The 27866-nt window shown below is 42.3% G+C and overlaps 1 protein-coding gene across 1 annotated transcript; it reads left to right on the top strand.

The window, feature by feature from the left end:
* Positions 1-401: 401 nt before the first annotated feature.
* Positions 402-23411, top strand: vax2 (ventral anterior homeobox 2). The gene is made up of 3 exons (XM_046328096.1): positions 402-1499; positions 5189-5376; positions 22199-23411. The coding sequence occupies exons 1-3, from the start codon at positions 1250-1252 to the stop codon at positions 22688-22690; spliced, it is 930 nt and encodes a 309-aa protein (XP_046184052.1). The 5' UTR covers positions 402-1249; the 3' UTR covers positions 22691-23411.
* The last annotated feature ends 4455 nt before the right edge of the window (positions 23412-27866 follow it).

Here is a 27866-nt window from a genome sequence, read left to right as displayed (position 1 = left end):
GTAAATTGAAAACATTGTATGTCAAAGCACTGTGTTTGTGTAATTAGTTCCACAGCCTTTTTTTAGGTAATGCCCAAATAATAATTTCTAGTCGAATGAACATATGATACAATTTGAGAAAACACATTTTAAGTTTATTTAATTTTTGCCTACATTTTCTAAAGTTGGGCCAAATATTTTTTTAGGTTCAGTTAACAATTGGACCGAAGTGTTGAGTAAACAAAAAAGGCTGTGGAACCAACCCTTCGGCCTTATACACTTCTTGGAACGTACACGGACTGATCTGTCTGTTTACCAATCAAAGACGAGCAAACCGGATATTACGTTGCTGGTGACAACCTCTTTAAAGTGCACCCTGCCACAACATTATTGTCCATATGACTGTCACACCGTCAAGACAAAGCAAAACTATCGCCACCAAGATTATCTGAACAGTCATACAAGATTTCTAGGCTACACACAGTTAATGGCTCGGTCAAGCCTCGCTTGGTTCGTTATGCCTCACCGTCCGTATGTGACCCTTTCCCCTGTTTGAACGCCCCTCCTTAACATTCTCTACACATACATTATTGCGCTCTCCAAAGGAAGAAGACCCCGAGCAGACCACCAACAACCCAACATCCGTGACCACGCCAAGACAGCTCCACCGAAACCAACAACTCAAACGGTGGTAAATTAACTGATTTCAAGCCCATGCTCAGGGGTGCAAGGTTTATAGGACAAAAAAAGTGTCATTTCCTGAATGCAGAGAGTGAACTGACTGTGCTGTACAGAGGCTGAGACTGTTCCTCTGCTGGTTACGCGCTCGTCTTTCATTTGATTTATATGTGGGTGAGCAAGTGTAGCACCTCCCAGCTTCTTTGGTCATAGATCTGGTCTCCCCTTGTAGACTATACACTTACTGTACGTACAACATGCATGTTAGATTTAGCGCGGTCCTATAGCTGAGGAGGGACCCTAGGCTTGTCCAAAGGGCCCCCTCATTCTAACCACCATTCACGATCTCTCTCCTGTACTTCGGATCGCAAGATAGTGCTGAAACATGCCGAGACACTTGCAGTGCAGCTCGGTTCCATCCCAGGTCGGCGTGGCGGGTTCTGTTTTTTAACTGGATCTACTCTGGGGCATGGTCTGCCTCACCACAGCTGAAGAGAACTATTGCACATGACTTAAAGGTGCAACGAGTAGCAATAACTGGCCAATAGCGAGGTGAAGAATACAGAAGATCTATACACCAATATTAAAATCGATGTTCGATCAAGCCACGAATATGGGCGATGAGATCGCCGAGGATCGCAACAACCACCGCCTTGGATCCAACTCTCAGTGCCGTGACGGGATAGACAAATGCCATACCGAACTTGGGGGCAGGTCGCCGGTGCAGAGCACAACCGATACTCCGGGTACATCTGCTTCCACCCCGACCTCATCCAGTGAAGACGGACATGATAAACTTTTAGGAGTGGACCCAGACTACTGCCGGAGGATTTTAGTTCGAGGTTAGTAACGAAATATGATTTATTATTGTTGTGGCGAAAATGGTTATCTATATTGCAAAAAGAGGGCACATATTGTCTTGCATACGTTACTGAACAAAACCAGGTGTTTATAATTCTTAATATTTGAGCATTTCCATTAAATTAATTTAATATATGTAATGCATTTGCAAATATACCACTATTGCAATCACAACTACTAATAGCCTAATTCTACAACTACTACTACTAGGTTACTAGGCCATGTTACTACACTGCTACTTCTACTATAATACTTTTACGCTTACAAATAAACAAATAGTTGCAGTGATTTATGTAAATACAATCAAATAAGGTATTTCATATGCAGATGAAGATATAATACTATATATGTCCAATATACAAAAGGAATATATAGCTAGCCTATATTCTGGCTCCTGATACCTTTTTGAAACAAATTTGCTATACTTAGAAGAAAAAAAATTCTAACGAAATTTGAATGAAAATGATGAACATCTGAGATTAAAATGTACAGTAGAGTTTAGAGATAATGATAACATGTAGCTGCTTTGTACTATATGAATCAACAAATTATAAGTAATTATTGGCAAACAAACTACTTTAAAAAAACACACAAACCATCATGTGTACTTCTGTGTGGGTTTATTCATCTTTGTTTGAGTTAAGGGATTATTACTCAAAAGTAAGCAATATGTTGTCCATGCTCTCTTTGATTAAAAGAAATTGAGCTCCACCTTTCTAGCCCTATTGCCATCTTTTGATGGAATTCTCCAAAATGTGTAGACTAACTTAATAGTTATTTGAACTATTGTGTATATATATATAATATATATATATATATATATTATTGTGGTTCTTAGGATCTGCAACTTATTTTTAAAAAGTGTTGAGAATGAAACAAAACACAATTTACTATTTTCAATTTCCAAATATATAATTGTGTAATTAGTGGCCTCTATGCATGAGTCACACAACTGATATCTCCATAGTTTATTTCACCATGTCCAAAAATCTTGGAAGTGTCTGCGCCATGATGACAATAATGTTTCAATAGTTTGTAGTAAATTATGACAATAATCATTGTGGGGGGACAACCACATTCCTTTCTCATAACAAAACAACACCATGCCTTATTTGTTATATTACTTGTTATAATTACCTTCCTAATGCGTATTAAAATATAGTAAAGTAGTTCCAGGAGTACGCATTTTCAGAAAATAAAAAGAAACAGTTTGTAAAAGAAAAAACAGTTTGTAAAACATGTGAAATTGTTAAAGGTGTGTGCAAAATGACATAAAATACTTATTGCATGTCAAATAGGCTATAGTAGTTATAGGCTATGTGACTGACTGACTTAGAATAGAAATTCATTTAATGCAACTCAATAGTTTTGTTCAGAGCGTAATGACGTCTCTTTGCACTGCTCTTTAGTCAGGGCTGTAAAATGCATTACAATGTCAACGTCAAAAAACCCTTAAAGTAATGCATTTTTTTGTTTGTTGTTTAATCCTTAGTGAGATAATATCACAATTATGAATATGGCTTTCTAAGTAAATAGTCATAGTGAGCAGCAAAAAAAATGAGTTTATTTTTGAAAGATTTGAACTTGTTGGCCTATTCATAATATTCAAGTTGACCACTTATTTCTAAAATAGCATATCCATGCCCCTTACCCGGATAGATTTCACACCAACGTGAGATGAATATTTGTCATGGATACCGTAACACCATATATCAGTTATAATCACCAAAAACACTGATCAATTAATATCAACTTCTTCCAAAAAACAGTTACCCCCCCTATTTGTGCACATTTGATTTTCACCAAATGTATAAATTAACCTTTCATTTGAACAACGATAATCATACACATCACCTACAGGAAAGGTCTACATAATTGAATTCATTTGCGCGTGCCCCGGGGCTGAATCTGAACAGAAAGCCCGGTAATTGTAGAAGTGAACGGCCTCGGCGGTAGACCGAGATTGATTAGATGTGGTGAGGGCGAGTTGAGCGTTTTTGGCAGAGTTGCTCGGGACACCAAGCTCGCAATACCCGGTGTCACTATTGTTTTTTTAAAGCTGATGATTGAATGCGCTTAGGTACCGCTTGAGAAGCCGAGGTCAGAGAAAGGTCAGGCGGTCTGTCTATGTGCAAAGTCTCGATGTGCGTGCAAACCGTTTGAAAGGCCCTGCTGCAAAGGAGGATTTTAATATTGGGTATTATGAATGAGTAGATGTTTAGTTAGAAATTATAAATATGCACAATGTTGGAACGGGTCTCTATAGCTCGTACTAATACCATGGATGCTTGCATGGAAGGTAGACAAGCTCTACACAGAGACCGTGCCGTATAGGCCCTATAGATGCTAATTCCTCATGAAATGTGCAATATATTGGCTGTAGGGCCTATGTGGATGAACCGAACCACATAAACCCTACGTATAGCCTACAATCCTTCAAATAGTATACGGTGGTTACGCATGATGCAGTACGCCTATATAATGTTCTATTATTTCAAGAAATTCAGAGTTGTTATATCTTCTATAACTTTAATTAAATGTAAGTTTTGCTGAGGAATTGAAATAGATTTAGACGCCACATGATTCGACAGATCTAGGCTACTGCTCCTTTGACATGTGTATTTTATGGTAGGACCCAGCTTGGTTAGTCTATATGTTTTGCACTTAATAGGTTTTTGGTATTGCATAAATAGCATCTTAGGCATATTCCATACTTGTATATGAAAACACATTTCATGATGTTTTACTGAACAAAACGATTTCACGTTGTCCAATACATTGCTATATTTAACGTTGTGTACTGATGCGTCAACTAGCCGGTTACACTATATTCTCCAGGGTGGATTCTAAGGACTCATGGCAAATGCAGAGGTTTCATTTGAAATATAACTCTGATAACATGCTCTCCAAAAATGTAGGCCTACTTGCGCTGAGACAGACAATTACGTACCGGTAGGCCTATAATTTAATAATGGGATAGGGAAGTATCTTTCAGTTCTCATTGTTCTGGCTATAACTTTTTGAGAATATTCCCCAAACACGGCAAAAAAAAGCAAGCTACTATGGTGAATGTGTGAAACTCAGAGGTAGCCTATTCTCCAATAAAACATTATTATTTTTAAATGGTATACCTTATGTCCAGTTCATTACATACTGCAGCACACTATATTCTCCAGGGTGGATTCTAGGGTGGATTCAGGGTGGATTCTTGGACCATTACATACTGCAGCACGCTATAGGACCATAGCCTACTCTCAGTTGAAAATATAGAAGAACTATTCTAAGGCATTTTACGCGTAATATCTATCTAACGAACGGATATGCCTGTTATCTCTGTAAGGTGCATTGAGTTTTATTTAGGGATATTGTGATTCTTACAATATATTATCCATCTATTACTTCTTCCCCTTTTATTGATTTATTTTTTACTACAAACTTGACTAGCCTATATTTCCAAGGAAGACAACTAGATGTCAATGTCCTCATACTGACAAAAATGATCACATCAATAGATTATTATTATTATATATATTGCGTAGGAGCACAATGTTTAAAAATATCTTCCTGGTCGGTACAAAAAAATAATGACATTGGTAGGCTACTACGGTATTTGCAACTATAATACGTCTTTGGGACATTTCACACACGGTGTCTGGCTGTATATCCACAGATGCCAAGGGCACCATCCGGGAGATCGTGTTGCCAAAGGGTCTGGACCTCGACAGGCCAAAACGAACGCGGACATCATTCACCGCGGAGCAGCTCTACCGACTCGAGCTGGAGTTCCAGCGCTGCCAGTACGTAGTCGGCCGCGAGCGCACTGAGCTGGCGAGGCAGCTGAACCTGTCCGAAACACAGGTAAGAAACATACATCATTTGACAGTGTACGCCTATTTCTTCAGAAGTGGTGCGTTATCGATAATATACTGATATCCTCTTGTGCCAATAAAGACAACTTGTATAGGTAACCTTGAGTCCCCATTGTAGGCCTATATATTAGATTGAAAGGTATGCTTTCTTTAAGGAAGGCTATCATGATAACTCATCGCTGTGCACAGTCACATTCTATAATGTCTCAGATGTTTTTACACCCAACTTTTGTCACGGAGATGGATCCACTAAGGAGAAAGCACGACGTGTACATCTAACATCATAACCAATGTTTGTTTTTTGGAAACTCCAATGGTCATCATGATATAGGCTAGGATTTGCGCAAGGGCTCCATTCTCGGGTTCTATCCGTGCGTCCATATTGTCAGTGCTGCCTTTTCTTAGCGGGAATTCACAGTAGCTCCATCGCCAGACGTCTCATGTAAATAAAGCAAACAACATAACCACCTCGATGCTTTCCAGTAAGTATTCAATACTAATAATAGCCTTATAATAATAACAGGTATTTTGTGTTATTTAAACTTTTTTGTTGTTGTAGATACCCGTGGGTTGTAGCCTATAAAACAAACATTAGTCTAGACAACAGTAACAAGGGACGGATGGATGTAGGCTAGGCTGCTATAGCCAGTGCCCTCCACATGAATGATTGAGCAAGGATGGAGAATAACACACAACATGGTGTGAAAGAATAGGGCCTCATTTGTTATGTCAACTGATGCATTACTTTGCCTCTGATCCAATTATACGAGTTATGTCTATATAACTAAACTAGTTACATGTCAAGTTAACATCATTTCCACAATACATTTAGTAGGCTAGACCTAAACGCAATGTGTCGTCCATAAATCCATTCCTGAAAATGAAAGATTGAAAGGGTTCGTGTGAATGAAACCACTTGTTAAATACGCTGTAGGCCCTATTGTCGAAAGGACCGTGTCCAATACCAAGTAGCCTCCAGTTAAACTGCATCCCCCTGACCACTGTTAAGAATCACCTTTATTCGCCACGTGCATTTAAATGTACCAGGACTTTGACCTGGTGAAATGGTGCTTACCACAAAACTGAATTTATACAGGCAGAATATCTAAACGAAGAATTTACACATACATCCACATATTCTATAGATACAGCAAAAACGGAACAATTACACATAGGCTAGCTGTAGCCAACATAGCTGATAAAAATGGACAATTGTCCAGCGAATTGATAACCGCTACAGATCAATGGCAATGATGGAGAGGAGACGAGACGAGGAAAGCAAGCTAATACTCTTGGGACGCAAGTAGCCACATTCATGCTATGTTCTTCAGGGCATAGTAGTGGCTGTCAGTGGGAGGGGCCTATTTCGACCACTTTTTAGGGGAAAGAGAACGTATGGGGGTATATAGGTTACTGGGTGGCAGCAATACATCGGTTATAGGTCCTACAGCTTACCCAGAAATTCTTTCAGATTGTTCAAAACTATAATAATCACATATTTCTATAGGCAATATTGTCAGTCATAATTTAGCACAGTAACCGAAAGGTTGCAAGATCGAATCCCCGAGCTGAGAAGGTAAAAATCTGTCGTTCTGCCCCTGAACAAGGCAGTTAACCCACTGTTCCTAGGCCGTCATTGAAAATAAGAATTTGTTCTTTACTGACTTGCCGAGTTAAATAAATAAAGGTAAAAACAAAACATATTTCACCTGGAGGCTATTAAAAACAATACCCAGAAGGTGTTGGAGCATTTTAGAGCAATTTCTTGAAGCTGTGTCCATTGAAATTGTGAACTTCGTCTGCTAATATATTTTGCTTTGATTGTTTTGATCATTTACAACATTGAATAGTCCCAGGAGAAAATATGCATATAGGCCCTAATCAACGAAAACGAAGAACAACCACATTAGGCGATTAATCATTCTGTCATTTCTAAAAGCTTTCACTTTTTATGTTTCGGTGAAGTTCAATTTCAGAGTTTATATTGTCACTTTGTTCGAGTAGGCCTCGAGACTCTTAGCTGTATCTTTATGAGTTGCTGGTATTCAAGGCTTTAAAACGAGTCAAACCAGTAATTTGATTTTCAGGTCCACTTACAGTGCGTTTTAAAGCTTTGCCATTTGAGAAGAAATGTACGATTGAGCGTAGTAATAATAGCTTTTATGAATAATTTATAGTACTAACTCAGATTAACTAAAGGCAACATTATACTTTGATGGTCAGAAACACGATTTTATCTTCAATTTCAGGAGGAGGTGAGAACTGAAATGCACATTTGGGGAAAAAAATATACTCTGATTTCTGAGTGCGTTTTGGCAACCTCATTCGTATTCATCCTCTCCAAATATTTCCAGTCAGAGTCAAGTTCATTTTACAGCACCATGCAATACATTGTATCCACAACATTCTGATTCTGTAGTGTCCAAGCAGCCTCATAGGCGTGTTGGAGGAGAGTATGTTCACCTATTACTATTGTCAACATGTCTATTTTGGCATCCAAACAACAATATATTTCGAAGTAAAGTCACACCAAGTTATCCAACTAAACAAAACGTGTAATGTTATATCTAGTATCTAGCACAATATTCCAGTAAACTTCAACCCAAGGCTATCACAAATCCTATTTTTGCTGTTAGCTATGTAGATGTGGGCCTCTGCATGGTTTGGTAACGGCAAAGAGTGTTTACATCAAACGGCTCTTCACTTAGCGCCTACTGAGACATTTAAATGCACACTTTCTCGTCGATTTCTTTCGATTAAAAAAGATCGGATGAAGTAGATATTACAAATTATTGAATTAATCAAATGCTATACTAGGTCCTACTTGATTTGTCAAGAGATAATAGCCTAATATCAAAATGTAATCGAGTAAATGTAATAGGCTCTAAGCCTGAACCTTAGTGCATCCAACAACGTAATAACATGTAGCCTAATTTAGCCAAGCATGTTTTGTGCTGTAACATATAGCTCAAATTGCTCAATTTAGACATTGGTAGGCCTATTTTATATTCCGTGTTACCAGCACGAAATCTCGGTCACGAAAGGCTTCATTGGGCTTAAAACATGTCGTTTTTATAATGTTTATTAAGTTATCAAAGGCACACCTCATTGGGGGTTGACCTGTGATATTGCACTCACTGGGCACGGACGTCAGTTCAACATCTAGTTTGATTTACATTTGGTTGAGTTGCCAACTAACGTGAATTCCATGTGAAATCAACAACTAAATGTCACTTAATTGGATTTACGTTCAAAGTTTAGTGAAAAATATACGAAATTCCCTTATACGAAATGCCTTTATTGATGACTTTTTGCAGATCCAATCAGCATTCCAAATTGAATCGAACATCATCACATTCAATTATTTTTGTTGTTGCTGTGGTTGTTGTTGAAATGACTTGAAAACACGTTTTTTTCCAGTGGGGAATGTGATGTCATTCACGTAAATAGTTTATTGTTCCAAAGTTGACGGATTCCTAAGCGCTAGTGTTTCGGGATATAGGCGTTGACAAAGATGTAACTCGAATATCTTTGGTCACTATCAAAATTCCACAGGCAACGAGCTACAGGTTGCATTTACATTTAGCCAAAATGTCATGAAAGATATATGATAATGTCCTTATTCTGCTGTTCGTTCACGTGATAGGTTAAACATCAAACGGTTTGTTTAGGTATAGGTATGACATGAATAAGCCATCCTTATAACATAGCCTCATGTAAGACAACTTATTCAATGAGGTGTCAATGTGCTTTGGGCAACCTAAACAGTTTCGCAGTAAAAACAAAGTTAATATCCAGACCAGTTGTGCGTAAAAGCTTTGAGTTCACCAAGAGACACGAACTTTATGAAAGCAAACTATTTGAGAGGGGATGAATAACATTTAAAGTAAAATCCTCCCTCACTCAGGAAACACCTCGCCTCTCCCCAGAGCCCAGCAGGTGGCTCCCCCTTCCCGCGTAACGCGGCGGGGAGCCCCGCACTCTTGGCACGCTATGGAGGTTGTCTTGGGATGTCTGCGCGGCTACTCAGTATCGCCTACGCCAGGTGCACCTTCCTAGCAGGCTAAACGCTGCCGGTTCACAGGCACTGTAGGGGAGGAGACCGGTTACTTTAGCAGTTAGAGGAGTTACTTGAGCTTTGGTGAAAGTTTCTCATCATTTGCAAATCAGTATTCTAAAAAATGTTTGAAACACGATGAATGAGACCAGCGAAGCATGAAGCATCCACTGACTTCACCAGTTATGTTTCAAAGACCTCTCCATTATGACAATTCATATTATATCAGGGGATACATTGATAAAGTCATGGTAATGTTTTTTTCTATAGCTGCTATGACTGTGACTCCTCTTTTTCGGTTTAGCAGCACTGACTTTACTCAGCTGGCAAAATACTCAAAATTACATTTCTGGGTGGTTCCGATTCTGAATCCCAAAATGATGCTTGCTTGGTTTTCGTCAATTGTTTTCTCAGACCTTTGTTTTACATTTAAGCTTACAAGTATATTTTGGGTTGACCCTCGGTTAATACCTCCATACAATTTGGAGGCCTTTCATCCCGTCCACTAGCTTTCTCCTCCAATATTTAAACGTGATTCAATTACGTCTATCAATCCACCGAGTAGGCTTTTTCAGCTTGCTTGAAAAACACCATAGTCTAAGAGTGTGACCGAAACAGCGCCTTACTCCCTATATAAAGGGGCCCTACCCCATAGGGCTCTGTTTTAAAAAGAATGCACTATATTCGATAATAGGGTGCCATTTCAGACACACAGCAGACAGGGTCTAATGATTATCTTTCACATCGAGAAATGTTAATGGATTTCATTATGTTACCTTTTAATTTGAACTTGGCTGTACATAAGCTATACATTCTACAATGTGAGGAATGAAGATATCTTATTGGTGGGTGGTGGCCCTAGGAGGAATGGAGATGTCTTATTGGTGGGTGGTGGCCCTAGGAGGAATGGAGATGTCTTATTGGTGGGTGGTGGCCCTAGGAGGAATGGAGATGTCTTATTGGTGGGTGAGGGCCCTAGGAGGAATGGAGATGTCTTATTGGTGGGTGGTGGCCCTAGGAGGAATGGAGATGTCTTATTGGTGGGTGGTGGCCCTAGGAGGAATGGAGATGTCTTATTGGTGGGTGGTGGCCCTAGGAGGAATGGAGATGTCTTATTGGTGGGTGGTGGTCCTAGGAGGAATGGAGATGTCTTATTGGTGGGTGGTGGCCCTAGGAGGAATGGAGATGTCTTATTGGTGGGTGGTGGCCCTAGGAGGAATGGAGATGTCTTATTGGTGGGTGGTGGCCCTAGGAGGAATGGAGATGTCTTATTGGTGGGTGGTGGCCCTAGGAGGAATGGAGATGTCTTATTGGTGGGTGGTGGCCCTAGGAGGAATGGAGATGTCTTATTGGTGGGTGGGGGCCCTAGGAGGAATGGAGATGTCTTATTGGTGGGTGGTGGCCCTAGGAGGAATGGAGATGTCTTATTGGTGGGTGGTGGCCCTAGGAGGAATGGAGATGTCTTATTGGTGGGTGGTGGCCCTAGGAGGAATGGAGATGTCTTATTGGTGGGTGGTGGTCCTAGGAGGAATGGAGATGTCTTATTGGTGGGTGGGGGCCCTAGGAGGAATGGAGATGTCTTATTGGTGGGTGGTGGCCCTAGGAGGAATGGAGATGTCTTATTGGTGGGTGGTGGCCCTAGGAGGAATGGAGATGTCTTATTGGTGGGTGGTGGATCTGGTAGGACAACACTTTTAGCACAATTTACTGAAATGACTTTTCCCTCTGACTGAAATGATGGTCTAGACTGAAACAATTATGTTTTACAAAATACTTAAGCGAATGAGGGTTTATCTTTTTACTCTTGTTTAAATGATGACAAGATATCGTAATCTGTCACCTGACAGGCTCTCAACCCCTTTGGACATAAGGAAGTTGCGTCAACATAGTTTCCATGTTATTTCAACTTGACTATTACGTTATTGTATTGTTCAAAACTGGTTGGATTTTGGGAAATGAGACAGTTATGCATATAGCTGCCCAGAAACCTCTCTTTACCTACCCAACACTGTTCCCATCCCAACTGAGTTTACCATCACCAGGGACCATTTTACTTACATTGCAATGTATCAATATATTGTTCTCTGCTGCCCATCTGTGGGAAAGCCATGGATTTAATGGTGGAAGGGGGTGTTTAAAACTGGTTTAATCCCGGGCTGGGACAAGTGGTAGAAGGCTAAGTGACAAAATGTTTTTAGCGAGCAGCTATGGCCAAACATTTGGGTGTATTTTGATCTTTCAAGGCAGCAAAGCTTGCTAACATGCACAATCAGATGGGCCGTTTGAGCTGCTGGAAAACATCCACAACCAAAGTTTATTTTAGAGACTTGTGTGTGAAGTACAGTAAGTGCTTGTGTGTGTATTGTTGATCATGTCTAGAGTGGTATGCGACCTCTAACCCTGTATTCTGCAGAACTGAATGCAAGATAAAGACAGAGATATGAAATGCCAGAAACAAACTGTCGAAACAAGGGCTCATTTATTCTATGCTGTACTGACCCTAGATCTTCACGCTTGAGAGAGAGAGATACCGAGAGAGAGATACAGAGGCAGAGGGACTGACAGACAGAGATAGAGAGAGCAGAGTCCCAGAGAGTGGATCTGATCCTAATCTTTCTAAAGCCCTGTGAGGAGATAGGATCGAGGACATATTAAAAAAGATGCATAACACCTCTGTTTTGAAACATCAGCTTGTCCGAATCCTATACACACAGACATCCCTACTAATACCTTCTCTGCTGACAAACATCCCTCTGTCACTTCTCCTTCTGGGGAGCTCAGCTCTTTAGACCCGACCCACAGTAACCGTCTTAGTGCACCACGGGTACACGAGTGGCCATATGTGTGCAGGGGCCAGGAGTTTTCCCTAGCCACGTTGAATAACCGGACCAGGGATAACACCAGGGCCTATGTAAAGTTTCCATATATACTGTAGTACAGAGTCTCTTTTTTTTTTTTTTGAAACAGCAGCAGTTGGGCTTCTAGAGCAGGTTTTGGGGTCAGTTGGAGTTGAAAGCAGTCACCAGGAAGCAAACTGAAATTCCAATTCAATAATTTAAAGAAGGGTATATAGTTTTAATGACCTCATTTTGGGATTTTCACATTTGTAATTGTATTTATTACGGATTCTTCCTGGGGTCCAGCAAAAGAAAAGCTGTAATACATTAACAAAAATAATTTAAAAATCAGTGTCATCATAACAGAGTTCACAACACATTAAGTGTGTCCCCTCAGGCCTCTTCTCTACTACCATATATTTATAACACTAAATCTATGTGTACATGTGTGTATAGTGCGTTTCTTATCGCGTGTTTGTATGCATGTGTCTTTGCTTTTTGTTGCTTCACAGCCCCCGCTGTATTTTTATCTGTTTTTGAAATCTAATTTGAATGCTGCATGAGTTACGTAATGTGGAATAGAGTTTCATGTAGTCATGACTCTTTGTAGTACCGTGCACCTCCCATAGTCTGTTCTGGACTTGGGGATTGTGAAGAGACCTTTGGCATGTCTTGTGGGGTATTCATGGGTGTCAGAGCTGTGTGCCAGTAGTTCAAACAGACAGCTCGGTGCATTCAACATGTCAATACCTCTCACAAATACAAGTAGTGATTGAAGTGAATCTCTCCTCCACTTTGAGCCAGGAGAGATTGACATGCTTATTATTAAGGTTAGCTCTCTGTGTACATCCAAGGGCCAGCCGTGCTGCCCTGTTCTGAGCCAATTGCAATTTTCCTAAGTCTCTTTTCGTGGCACCTGATAACAGGATTGAACAGTAGTCCAGGTGCAACAAAACTAGGGCCTGTAGGACTTGTTTTGTTGAAAAAGCAGAGCAGCACTTTTTTTACGGACAGACTTCTCCCCATCTAAGATACCATTGTATCAATATTTTTAGAACATGACAGTTTACAATCCAGGGTTACACCAAACAGTTTAGTATCCTCAACTTGCTCAATGTCCACATTATTTATTACAATAATTAATTGAGGTTTAGGGTTTAGTGAATGATTTGTCCCAAGTACAATGCTCATAGTTTTTGAAATATTTCGGGGAATGCATGGCTCTTGGCTTTCGCCTCTCCCGAGTTCAAACAAGAGTTGCAGCAATGGGACAAGACTGCCAATTAGATATCATGAAATTGGGGAGAAAAAGGGGTTAAAATACAAAAAATGCAAAAAAAACTGAGATTCTTCACATATACTAGTCTGTGCTGTTGTCACTCATTTATTGCTTTGCTGTCGGGACTTTCATTGGTTGCTTTGTGCTATCACCAAGGATGCAAAAAGCAGGGGTCTGAGTGTGTGTCTGTCTCTCTCTCCTTTCTCTCTCGGACTCTGTCTCTCTCTGTGTGTGTATGTATGTATGTACATAGTATGTGGACACCTGCTCGTCGAACATCTCATTCCAAAATCATGGCCATTAATATGGATTTGCCACTCTTTTGGGAAGGCTTTCCACTAGATGTTGGAACATTGCTGCTGCGATTTGCTTCCATTCAGGCACAAGACCAAAAGTGAGGTTGGGCACGGATATTGGGCGTTTAGGCCTGGCTCACAGTGTGCATTCCAATTAATCCCAAAGGTGTTCAATGGGGTTGAGGTCAGGGCTCTGTGCAGATCAGTCAAGTTCTTCCACATCAATCTTGACAAACCATTTCTGTATGGACCTCACTTTGTCCACATGGGTATTGTCATGCTGAAACAGGAAAAGGCCTTACCCAAACTGTTGACACTAAATTGGAAGCATAGAATCGTCTAAAATGTTATTGTATGCTGTAGCGTTAAGATTTCTCTTAAGGAACTAAAGGGCCTAGTCCGAACCATGAAAAACAGTCCCAGATCATTATTCCCCTCCACCAAATTTTACAGTTGGCACATTGCATTGGGACAGGTAGTGTTCTCCTGGCATCTGCCAAACCCAGATTTGTCCGTCGGACGACCAGATGGTGAAACATGATTTATCACTCCAGAGAACGCTTTTCCACTGCTCCAAAGTTCAATGGTGGCGAGCTTTACATCAATCCAGCACTGCGCATGGTGATCTTAGGCTTGTATGCGGCTGCTCGGCCATGGTAACCCATTTCATGAAGCTCTCGACAAACAGCAATTTTGCTGACATTGCTTCCAGAGACAGTTTGGAGCTTGGTAGTGAGTGTTGCAACTGAGGACAGATGATTGTTACGTGATATGCTCTTCAGCACTCAGTGGTCCCGTTCTCTGAGCTTGTGTTGTCTACCACTTCATGGCTCAGCCGTTGTTGCTCCTAGACGTTTCCACTTCACAACAGCCAATGATGGTGCCATGTTGAAAGTCACTGAGCTCTTCAGTACGGGGCCATTCTACTGTCAATGTTTGTCTAGGGAGATTGAATGGCGGTGTACCCTATTTTATACACCTGATAGCATCGGCGGTGGCTGAAATAGACAAATCCACTCATTTAAAGGGACGTCCACATACTTCTGGCCATGTAGTGTATGTGTGTGTGTGTATCTGAATGTCTTTCGCTGTGCATTGTTCTCAGTAACTCCCAGACATTGTCTGGCTAGTCGTCTGGAGCACGGAGGGCACAGGGCATTACGTAGTCCTACAGATGTAGGAGAATGAGAGAGGGGACGAGACAGAGGCAGGGATTGTATAAAACTGAAAGAGTAGGACACATTTTTAGGAAGGAAGGGAGACAGACAGACGTGGGCCTAAACCAGTTACAAATGTTGTTGCATTGTCTATTCATTGCCGGGCTATTCATTATTTTAAAAGTGTGATCAAGAGTTTAAGGAATTTTATGTACAGTGATTGATGTCCTACTCTGGCCTTGTACAGTCTCAGGTTGTAAAACTAACGTTCAACACATTTGACACAACGTTGTGATACAACTGATATTTTTTTGTGATACATCAGAGATATTATCTGCACAAAAACGTTTACACAGCCATTGTTTGGTGTCTCCAAAACGCTTTCGTAATGTATATTCTTTTGGTGCAACACATCTCTTTGAAGGATGTGTGTGTGCATGCGTGCAAGGCCTTCATTTCATTCACCGGGAAATAGCATAACGCAATTATCTCATTGGATTAGGAAGAACAACAAGCCGAATTGGTTTATCTAAATCTCGACATCATAGGACCTTAGGACGAAGGGCTTGGCCCACCTCCGGGCTGGGGCGGTGGGCGGGATGGGGAGGGGGACAGAGTGCGGAGCAGAGGGCCTAATAATAGTCCCAAGTGCTTTTGCGCTAAGGAGGATTAGGGAGCTACATCTACCAGTGAGTGGCTAAGATGGGGTCGACCCTTGGCTGAACCTGCCTGGACATGTGTTTCAGTAATGCAAAGGAGGGATTGAGGGAGGGAGGGATGAGGGCAAAGGAGCAAGGGCACGAGGGCGAGAGGATGAGCAGGTGAAAAAAGGTGAAAAAGATGAGGAGGTAGGAGATATAGGGGGTAGGAGATATAGGGGGTAGGAGATATAGGGGGTAGGAGATATAGGGGGTAAGAGTTACAAATTGAAACTGGGGCCATGTTTGGATGAGGTCCCAGGTGTTAGAACAGAACGTGGGATTGGAGATAGAGAGAGAGGGGCTGTGAAGGAAAAGGAACATTTGTCATATTCACCCATGTACAATATTACCGTACCGTTTCCATAGAGAACATTTTGTAATTGCTACCATACAGTATTCTTATAGGAAATAAAGTCATTGTTACCATAGAGTTTCCCTATAGAAAAGGGCCATACAGTCATACAGTTTTGCTATAGAAAACAAAGTCATTGTACTCCTAGACCGAGGCCAGGCGGTCTGATGTTCATCACATGTGTAGGATCAGCGGGGTCACGGGGGAACATTGAGCCTCTTCCAGGGTCACAGAAAGTGTTCGAAATATTGCCAGCAGGTGTCCGTCCTGCTTAATGGAGCCAGGCTTTTCCACCCCACAGACTCTCTTTTAAGAGATTAACTAGCTTCTCACTAGTACACCCAATTATTGGGTCACAACTACAACCTTTAGTAGCTTTATAGGACATTGATAAAGCCTTCATAAGAACTATATGGAGGCTTAGAAACAAAGTCATCCCAGACAAAGGGTGATAAAAGTGTTACCACATTTTGGCCAGCCTCATCCTTTATATATGTATTTTTATAGCATTCCATTTTCTAATGAATCATTCTGATGTGTAGGTTTGATGTCTTCATTAGACACGATCAGAACGATTCATGACACCGGTTATCTGTCTGCATGTATAGCCGGTGTTGCGTTGCTGATGTGACTGTAAATAGTGTGACATCCATCTCTTGAGCTGCTTCAGTTCGGTGGACTCACACATGGACTCCCAGTTGACCTTTGCCCTGGGTTAGTTAGCCCGAGCAGGTGGCTCAAACTAACACCACTCCATCCCTGTTTGTTTTCTGCTTGTGTTGCTGTGGTTTGGCAGTGTTTAGTACTAGTGGACTCAGGACTATCCAGCACTGTCCTGCACACGCTGTCTTGCCCTACCTGCTCTACTCTAACCCTTGTGTTGTGAGATGGAGTGTGTAGTAGTGGACACAGGCCTACTACCCTGTAGCAGTCCAGCTATCCAGAATGTTCTGCTTTGACTCTATCCTCTCCTCTCCTACCTCTGTTCTAACCACCCCTGCCCAGCCTTGCTCTGCCCTGGCTGTGCCCTAGCAGAGCAGAGAGCAGAGGGGATCGGGAGAGCTGCAGGGCAAATCCAGGTCATTGCCAGGCCAGCTCTCCCCCTCTCTCTCTCTCTGTAATCTCTGCCCTAGCTCTGAACCCTGGATCTCATTAGGATGGATTTTTTCCAATAGTGTATTTGTACGAGAGGGTAGAGATTTGTTTTCTTTCTCTTTTCATAATTCCCCCCCCACCCCCTCCCTCCCGAAGTAGTCCCCTGTAAACCCCAGGGTTTTTCCTCAAGCGGACGACTGTGATATGAATGGCCCGGCCCCCTCCAGCCTCCCAGCATCTCAGTCCCTGGCTAAGCCACGCCCCACCGAGGAGGCGGAGAGCGGTGATTGTGGGTTTTCACCCAATGGGGAGGCATTAGGGACACAAACTCCATCTGAGGTTTTGGTTTGAGAAACCCTGGTGTGGGAAGTGGTGTTTTTAGCTTAGTCAGATGCACTATATACATAAAGAGGGTTAAGACAAGACAGAGACTATGTGGATTGAGGCCCAGGTCTTTACTCTAAGTCTAAGATGTGGCATCAGTGTCCTTCTCAGCGGGGGAAGATTCCTTCCCAATCTCGTTATACTCATACTAATGGAACCTCTGCGACGACAGTGACCTGAAGTCCTGAGACTTAACTAACCACCAGGACCGCAGGTGTAAACAACAGTTTTATTCAGGGTTGTGGTCAATTCCATTTCAGGTCCATTTAGAAATGTAACTGAATTCCAATTCCACACTTTCCTGATTTGAAAGGCATTGAAGAGAATTGGAATTTCAGTTTACTTCCTGAATGGACTGGAATTGAAATGGAATGAACCCCAACCCCGTAAACAACAGTTCTATCATATAGCTTTCATCTGTCCAGTCAGACTCTTTAACCGAGTTAATATTTTTCTTGATTCTACCTCCGTTGTCCTCCTCCTAGAGTGTCTGAATACTTTCCCCTCTCTCTTCAAGGTTACCAGAGGTTACCAGAGGTTATGTCTGTGAGTAAATGTTAAAGAGAGAGTTGTGGTGGCGACTGGGGAGGTTTCTGTCCTGTGGTTGCCATCGGTTGCATGTTTTATATACATATGACCTCTCTGTGACTGCTGTGTGTGATGTGAATGCAGCAGCTCAGCTCTTGGTCGTATTGTGTTGTGTGTGTGTGTCCTGTACTTGCCATGCTGCTGCTAATCATTTCGGTTCGCTAGGTCCTATTCATCATTGATGCTTTCCAAATGGAACCCTATTCTCTAGTGCACTATATAAGGAGTAGGTTGCCATTGGAACGCAACCCACGATAGCCCCTCCTCCGTGTGTAGGCTAGGCTATATGGCGTGTGCACTGACTTGAGAGATGGCATGTTCAAAGCCACATCCTTACATTATTCTGCCTGACTGTCAAATCAGCAAATTGTTGTGAAACGTTAATAATATTACATGAACACTTTATGGTGTCTAGCTGCAAAATGGAAGCCGCTTGGTGCTCAGTCTGCTGTACCAATGGCCATATCCCCTGTTTAGCTGGATTAGATAGCAGGGTTGTCAAAATAAACAGGCGATGCGTTGATGGTCACAGAGCATGTGAATACTATGCAGGGGTGTCATGTATCCCAAAAATCTGAGGGGGGCAGAACGTATGAGGATGGCTGTGGGGTTGGAGAATTTAGCATTTTTCAAATACCTGAAACAGCTTTTTGTCCTGCAATCTAGAGCCATAATCATTAAGCTTAATTCTAAAAATAATAATAAAGATGTATACACTACCGTTCAAAAGTTTGAGGTCACTTAGAAATGTTCTTGTTTTTGAATGAAAAGCAATTTTCTGTCCATTAATATAACACCAAATTGTTCAGAAATACAGTGTAGACATTGTTAATGTTGTAAATGACTATTGTAGTTGGAAACTGCAGATTTTTAATAGAATATCTACATAGGCGTACAGAGGCCCATTGTCAACAACCATCACTCCTGTGTTCCAATGGCATGTTTTGTTAGCTAATCCAAGTTTATAATTTTAAAAGCCTAATTGATCATTAGAAAACCATTTTGCAATTATGTTAGCACAGCTGAAAACTGTTCTGATTAAAGAAGCAATAAAACTGGCCTTATTTAGAGTAGTTGAGTATCTGGAGCATCAGCATTTGTGGGCTCGATTACAGGCTCAAAACCTTTCTTCTGAAACTCGTCAGTCTATTCTTGTTCTGAGAAATGAAGGCGATTCCATGTGAGAAATTGTAAAGAAATTGAAGATCTCCTACAACACTGTGTACTACTCCCTTCACAGAACAGCGCAAACTGGCTCTAACCAGAATAGAAAGAGGAGTGGGAGGCCCCGGTGCACAACTGAGCAAGAGGACAAGTACATTAGTGTCTAGTTTGAGAAACAGATGCCTCAAGTCCTCAACTGGCAGCTTCATTAAATAGTACCCGCAAAACACCAGTCTCAACAGTGAAGAGGCGACTCCAGGATCCTGGCCGTCTAGGCAGAGTTGCAAAGAAAAAGCCATATCTCAGTCTGGCCAATAAAAAGAAAAGATTAAAGATGGGCAAAAGAACAGAAACTGGACAGAGGAACTGCCTGGAAGGCCAGCATCCCGGAGTCGCCTCTTCACTGTTGACGCCAAGACTGGTGAGAGAGAGAATTAGAGGGAGCATGCTTAAATTTACACAGGACGCCAGATAAGACAGGAGAATTACACCAGATATAACAGACAGTCCCCAGCACATAGACTATTATAGTATAGATACTGGAGGCTGGGGGGGTCAGGAGACATTGTGGGGGATGTCAACAGACCAACTTACTACCCTGAGACAAGGCTGAGTATAGCCCTCCATTGCACGAGTTGCATGTTCAATAATAATTAACATGATTTAAACAAATAAAATCCTACATTTAATTATCTGTAAGATCCCTCAATAGAGTTGTGAATTTCAAGCACAGATTCAACCACAAAGACCAGGGAGGTTTTTCAATGCCTCGCAACGATTTGCACCGATTGGTAGATGTGTAAATATAAAAACATAGACGCTGAATATCCCTTTGAGCACGGTGAAGTTATTCATTAGGATTTGGATGGTGAATCAATACACCCAGTCACTATAAAGATACAGGCCTCCTTTCTAACTCAGTTGCTGGAGAAGAAGGAAATGCTGGTGATTTTAAAACAGTTAAGAGTTTAATGGTTTTGATCATGAGAAAACTGAGGATGGATCAGCAACATTGTAATTACTCCACAATATTAACACAAATGACAGTGAAGGGAATACAAATATTCCAATACATGCCTCCTGTTTGCGTGATCTTTTTGTCCTGAATACAAAGCGTTAAGTTTGGGGCAAATTCTTATACAACAAATCACAGGTTCATGACAGGTCACCTATTGGATGGTGTCATGACAGGTCACCCATTGAATGGTGTCATGACAGGTCACCTATTGGATGGTGTCATGACAGGTCACCCATTGGATGGTGTCATGACAGGTCACCCATTGGATGGTGTCATGACAGGTCACCCATTGAATGGTGTCATGACAGGTCACCCATTGGATGGTGTCATGACAGGTCACCCATTGGATGGTGTCATGACAGGTCACCCATTGGATGGTGTCATGACAGGTCACCCATTGGATGGTGTCATGACAGGTCACCCATTGAATGGTGTCATGACAGGTCACCCATTGGATGGTGTCATGACAGGTCACCTATTGGATGGTGTCATGACAGGTCACCCATTGGATGGTGTCATGAGCAATACAATTCACCAGGCAAAACTTGATCAAAAATATGAATAACAGCTGCCTGGCGGCGCCACAATCGCGGTGATATAATTTGCGGTGATATGGTCTCTGCAAAAGTCAGGGCATTCATACTTCTTGCGCTTCGCCGAGCAGAGCTGTTGTCAAGGAGGTGAGTTTGTATTTATACTGGACCTCCCGCCCTCACCTACCATGCAAATGCGGAGCTACACGGAGCCCTCCGCATTTTTACAACATTTGAGAGGCGGACGGCGACGTGGCATAGAGCATCAGGCCTGCGTCACACCATCCATAAAGCGCCTCTGACCACATTTTCGGATCAAACATACATTGGCTCAAAGAGTTGGCTCCGACCAGAGCGCTGCAGCTCAGACCTTCGCTGTTTGGACCGACAGCCTGCGTCTTGTGTTCCTGCTCCAGGTTATAAAGGAGGCAGAGGGCGAAAACTGCAATGAAAGAGAGAGCATAGTTAGGGGATGCTCCAATCACAGGAGGAGTGTGACTCAAAAGTTTGTACAATTAAGCATAGACCACCTCCAAGTCACAGCACAATCAGAAATCTATTAAGGCCAATCATTTGTGAGAGCATGCAAAGATCAGATTCACTAACTCTAACTTTCACTGGCTGACAAGGTCCCCATTCCATTCCAATCTCACACAGACTCCTCCCCCCCGTCTCTATTAGGCACCTTAGTGAGAGAGATGAGGGTAAAACCATCCAATCGTGGTCAAACCCAGTCAGGAAAACAACAGTGTTGATCCAATGAGGTGTACTTGGGATTGCCTTTGTATGTATGATGCTTGTGTCTGTGGGTGTATGGATGGCGAGGCACTTTTGTATTGTGTGTCACCAACGTGTGCATACTGTGGGCATATCATGTGCTTTACCTTAGCCTCCACTGAAAGCCTTTTAGTATTGTCCTTGGTAACTCTCTCAATTTGGAGCTGCCTTCTTGACAAAGACTCCCTTGAAAATGTGATCTTTTTACAACTTCTGGATTAAAGTTTCATGAACAGAATTAACTGAAATCCAGTGATGGCTAAGATGATCGGTGAGAAAGAGTCTGGGGCGGCCTAGCAGTTAAGAGCTTTGAGCCAGTAACCAAAAGGTTGCTGATTCGAATCCCTCAGCCAACTAGGTACAAAATGTGTCAATGTTCCCTTGAGCAAGGCCCTTAACCCCAACTGCTCTGGAGAAGTGACAAAATATAAATGTGTTTGTATGGTTTTAACGGGACAAAAGTAAGGGTTATTATTTACCCTGTTGTCAGCTGCTTTAGTGAACCAAACCATTTCATTAATAAAACCATGTTTTAACCCTTTAGCATTTCTCTCCCTTCTTCTGTCCTTCCAGGTCAAAGTGTGGTTTCAGAACCGTCGTACCAAGCAGAAGAAAGACACAACCAAAGACTCTGACAAGCGCTCCTCCTCCACCTCCGAGTCGCTGGCCACCTGTAACATCCTGCGCCTCCTTGAGCAGGGGCGCCTCCTCTCCGCCCAGCCCCCCAACCCCCTACTGGGCACCCACCACCCAGGAAACAGCTCTCTTTTAGGCAGCCCCGGAGGCTCCTCCTCGCCGGGTAGCAGCACACCACCGAGAAATGGCGTTCATGGGATGGGCGGGACTTTCGGGCTGTCGTTGCCCTCCCTGGGTGGGACACCGCCCTCGTCGCGTCTGGGCATGCCGCCGTCGCACTCACTGTGCTTCTCCATGCCACTGCTAGGGGGTGCTCATCATGAACTGGCATCCGGGTATGGGTGCGGATCCTCTGCGTTCGAACCCTACATGCGGCTGGACAGGATCTCCAAGGATGGCGATCTGACTGGGAAGAAGACAGTTTCCTAAGGGGCGGCTACTTGGGATTTTGGGATGGGGTTAGGATGACTCCCCCCTCTCTCCCTCCATCCGGTCTACCACCACCTATCCACACACCAACATTGTCGTCCGTCGTTGGTTGGATCACCAACATCATTGTCCAAGATTGGCTGACAAGGATGGACAGACAGACAGCTGGGTGGAGGTGCACCTCAGAAGGAGCAGGGCTATCCTTGCACAGCCGTGTTGTCATTGGTTGCACCCTGTACCCACCAGTTCTCCAGCTACTTGCTACTGAATATCGTCTATAGATTACATTACAAGGATTGCAACCTTACCCCTTCAATAAATTACATACTTCCCAGCAAAATCATCATGTGTGGCAGCTTTCTGCCAGAACGTTCTAAGTCAAATAATCATACACTTTAGCAGTTTCTAATATTAGTTCGTATTGTATAGTGTCCAACACTGATTCCTGTAAATTCTTTATTTGGTTGGTTCTGTGTGTGTTTTAAAATGTGGACAAATGGTGTGTAAACTAAAGCTAGTCTTAGGTCAAGTCCATGCTAAGAAATATAAAAAGAAAAGGTACTGGGGATATGTCCTCGCCAAAGTATTGGGTTAGCGGTAGCGCTGTTAGCTTCATCTCTGCTCTGCGCTACACCCTCACGTTGTTTTGTCGTACAATTAACTGGAGTAAATTCGAGGTCAACCTGATGACCCCCGTTCAGATAATCTCAGAATGTTTTGGAACACAAAGGGTTTATCATGATGGGGGGGTGGGGGGATTTGTATTTGTTTTTAGTGTACATAAAATGCAACCCATCTATCCGGTACGTATACTACCGCATCACCTGGTATTCACCACTCATTCTCTTGTGGTTGAATGTTGATCACCTAGGTTTGGTGCACAGACACACAGACACACAGACACACAGACACACAGACACAGACACACAGACACACACAGACAGACACACAGACACACGCACAGACAGACACAGACACACGCACAGACAGACACAGACAGACACAGACAGACAGACTGACAATTCCTACCTAACCGGTCCATATCAATACTTCTCCTTATCTCACGGAACTCTGTGTGTGATGTTCTGATAGGTCAACACACACAGGATGCAGTACGCGTCAATGCTTTGTAACGGTTTTTAATGTAAATGTTTTCTCAGATTGGTACTTTCAAAGCCAGTTGCTTCTTTTTCCCTTCTCTTGTTGTTATTATTTAACAGGTATTTGGCTATTCCCTCCCAGACACTCTCCCGTGCACAAGACTCATCCATTGTTTGATTTCCATTCATTTAACTTTGATACAAAGCACTTTATGTTCCTAGATGCTTTTCTCCATTTTTCTCCCTTTTTTTCTGGTTGAAAGTTTGTTCTCATGAAAGTTATTTAAGATCTTGAGATATCAGATATTCACAGGTTGTATCACAAATGGCACCCTTTTCCCCATATAGTGCACTACTAATCCTCCCTACAGTCACTCTCCCATAGGTACAGTTTTAAATGCAATGGATTTGGACTACCCACTACCCATTGACGTGGCACGTAGCCTATTGCTTGGAGTTTTGGGCCAGTAACTCAAAGGTTGGTAGATCAAATCCCCAAGATAAAAATCTGTCGTTCTGCCCCTGAACAAGGCAGTTAACCCACTGTTCCTAGGCTGTCATTGTAAATAAGAATTTGTTCTTAGCTGACTTGTCTGGTCAAATTTAAAAAGGCCGCTTAAGAGTTAGTTACAGGTTCTGGATTCAGTTGTTGAACATACACAAGCAGGAGGACACATGTTTTGATTTGGCCCAAAGAGACCTGAAGCTCTGAGCCGTATTGACTGTGACCAGACAACTTTCTTCCCTATGCTCTGGCCATTCATTTTTGAACTCTAAGTCATATCTGCTTGCTTTTAAGGTCAGTTGACTCTCTTCGTGGAGTCACAATAGGCCACATAGATAGAGCCATCTCTTCTTCTCGTGAGGTCCCTGGTTGCTACATGATGACATCAATAAAAAATGGCCAACCTCATCTTCACAAATAAACGCTGAGGTAGGCTACAGTGTTTGGTTGTAAATTTCCCATGTTAAGCCTAACGTTTATTAGGGATACACTGATATTACGTTTTTGGCCGATACCAATGTCAAATATTTTCTTTGCCAAAAAACCCGATAAGATAACCGATATTTAATATTTTAGAAGCATTCTTGTACAGTTAAATAGTTGAAACGCACACACACACACACACACACACACACACACACACACACACACACACACACACACACACACACACACACACACACACACACACACACACACACACACACACACACACACACACACACACACACACACACACACACACACACACACACACACACACACACTAACCAAAAAGTTATTTTGTTGGCATTTACGTATGTCCCCATTAACAGTAAAACATAATCAAAACCTATTTCTTTCACTTACCTGCTGTGCTGTTTCATTGTTCATTTGTCCAGTCGTTTCATGCTCAACCAGGATTATCATACATGTCAAGCATTGAAGTTTCAGCTCAGTCTGTCCGTCTTGTGGCCTCTCTTCCTCGGTGGGCACTGTCACTGTGTCCATTTCCATCTTGTCCAGCTGTGTATGTAACATTTCACGTAAACCCTGTTTCTTGTCTGCATCGAAGTAGCGGTCCTTGTATCTAGCATGGTGGCGACACAGTAAAGAGCCTCGGGGAGAATGCCACCTAATCGCTTGCTCACAGCCTCTAGTCGAGTACTTTTTCAAGTTTTAACCCCACGGTCTGTCTGCAGTTTTGTTGAGCAGTAGTTTCAATGCCACGACATCACATCTGCTGCAGACGTAGTTGATGAGCTTATTTCTCGAGTCAGTTGGTCGAATGGAGCTAGGAGTGTGTTCATGATTCCAAGTTTCAAACATGTTCTCAAATGCCATTGAAATGACAACAGAGGTAGAGAACCAGGACATTCTTGAGCATGCAATATGGCTCTCCTCAGTACGACATCCTCGTTGACCCACTGTGCTGTCAGACTGAGCATGCTCATGGGGCTGACATGTCTGGTCCAAATGTCAGTTATGACGCTAATAGCAGCGACGCCCATAGCAAGTAGCTCATCGATGTGCATTTCAACGATACAGTGTAACTCCGGTAGGGCTACGTTTTTTTCTCTGCTTTTTTTTTCTCCGCTGAACGTCTGGGGGTGATGCACTTTCAAATGAGTAATTAGGTTTGTGGTATTGAACGATTTCACTCTCTCCCCTCCTCGGGAAATAATAGCGGTGTAAATATCTTCCTTTGAAACACCAAAATAGATCCACACAGCAGACATTGGGCTCGGTTAGGAACGCCGTGTAGCTCTGTGTTGTTCGTGGCGTCATTACGTCATCTACCTACGTTATATAGGTATGCACGTCATCTACCTACGTTATATAGGTATGCACGTCATCTACCTACGTTGTGTAGGTATGCACGTCATCTACCTACGTTGTGTAGGTATGCATGTCATCTACCTATGTTATATAGGTATGTACGTCATCTACCTACGTTATATAGGTATGCACATCATCTACCTACGTTATGTAGGTATGCACGTAATCTACCTACGTTATATAGGTATGCACGTAATCTACCTACGTTATATAGGTATGCACGTCAGCTTTGACATCGGTTTTGCGTTAAACAAGACATCGGTCAGATGCCGATGTTGGCATCTTTAGCTAATATCGGCTGATTCCGATATGCTTACCGATATATCGTGCATCCCTAATGTTTATGTTTCACGAAGCTAGAGGCCTGCAGTGTCGCAGTGCTGCTATATAGAATGCTGGCTGGTGGCAATAATGTATTTACTTGTTCAGTAATTAAAGTGGGAACTTCAAACATTGAAGATTTTTAAATGAACAGCATACTAACCAGTAACCAATAAATTATTGTTTGAATATACAACTGTCCTGTTAGGTCTATAGCCTACCTTGTGCTCTCTCCCAGCTTGGGTAAAAAGTTTGTGCTGCTTAAAACCAGTGTATTATTGAGCATTAATAGAATCGGTCCACCGTCAAAACAATAGCTTTCTAGGGATTGTTTCATTATGCAGACTAGCCTACTAATAGCTCAATGTGGTCTCAGAGCATTTCATATTGTTTTGTATGTAAAACCAAGACATTCCATTTTTTTAATTAGGCAAGTCAGTTAAGAACAAATTCTTATTTACAATGACTGCCTACCCCGGACAATGCTGGGTCAATTGTGCTCCGTCCTATGGGTTCCCAAACACAGCCAGATGTGATACAGCCTGGATTCAAACCAGGGACTGTAGGGATGCCTCTTGCACTAATACGCAGTGCCTTAGGCCGCTGCGCCACTCAGGAGTCCATTTAGCATGATATGTTATGTTTGGTATGTATTAATTCGTGGATGTCCATCATCCATTTAATATGTTACAACAAATTAGTATTTGTAACAATGTGTAATTTGTAACTGTTAGCTAGTACTAGGGGTTATTTAAAACAAAAACGTTATTTAATTAACTAGGCAAGTAATTTAAGAACACAATGTTATTTACAGTGACACCCTACCAGGGAACAGTGGGTTTACTGCCTTATTCAGGGGCAGAACAACATATTTTTACCTTGTCAGCTCAGGGATTCAATCCAGCAACCTTTACAGTTACTGGCCCAATGCACTAACCACTAGGCTACCTGCCACCCCAGTTAGGGTTAGGGGAAGAGTTAGCCAAAAGGGTTAGGGTTAGGAGAAGGGTTAGCTAAAAGAGTTAGGGTTAGGAGAAAAAAAGGGGGTTAGGGTTAGCCAAAAGAGAAGAAGGTTAGCTAAAAGAGTTAGGGTTAGGAGAAGGGTTAGGGGTTAGAAGGGTTAGCTAAAAGGGTTAGGAGAAGGGTTAGCTAAAATGGTTAGGGTTAGGAGAAAGGTTAGCTAAAAGGGTTAGGGTTAGGAGAAGGGTTAGCTCAAATGGTTAGGGTTAGGAGAAGGGTTAGCTAAAATGGTTAGGGTTAGGAGAAGGGTTAGCTAAAATGGTTAGGGTTAGGAGAAGGGTTAGCTAACATGCTAAGTAGCTGCGAAGTAGAAAAAAAGTAGTAAATAGTTGCAAAAATTCTGAAATTGTCTGTGATGAGATATGAACACACACAACCTTTGCGTTGCTGACGTTCACATTATGCACTAACC

This window comes from Oncorhynchus gorbuscha, linkage group LG25 (genome assembly GCF_021184085.1).
Source record: "Oncorhynchus gorbuscha isolate QuinsamMale2020 ecotype Even-year linkage group LG25, OgorEven_v1.0, whole genome shotgun sequence".
In the NCBI taxonomy this organism is placed as follows: Eukaryota; Metazoa; Chordata; class Actinopteri; order Salmoniformes; family Salmonidae; genus Oncorhynchus; species Oncorhynchus gorbuscha.
This window is presented reverse-complemented; position numbering and strand designations above follow the sequence as displayed.

Bases quoted from the DNA above. Each gene is read 5' to 3' on its own strand.
- vax2 (XM_046328096.1), top strand. From the start codon at position 1,250: ATGTTCGATCAAGCCACGAATATGGGCGATGAGATCGCCGAGGATCGC. The intron at 1,500-5,188 runs GTTAGTAACGAA...GTATATCCACAG, and splicing joins CCGGAGGATTTTAGTTCGAG to ATGCCAAGGGCACCATCCGG. The intron at 5,377-22,198 runs GTAAGAAACATA...CTGTCCTTCCAG, and splicing joins TGAACCTGTCCGAAACACAG to GTCAAAGTGTGGTTTCAGAA.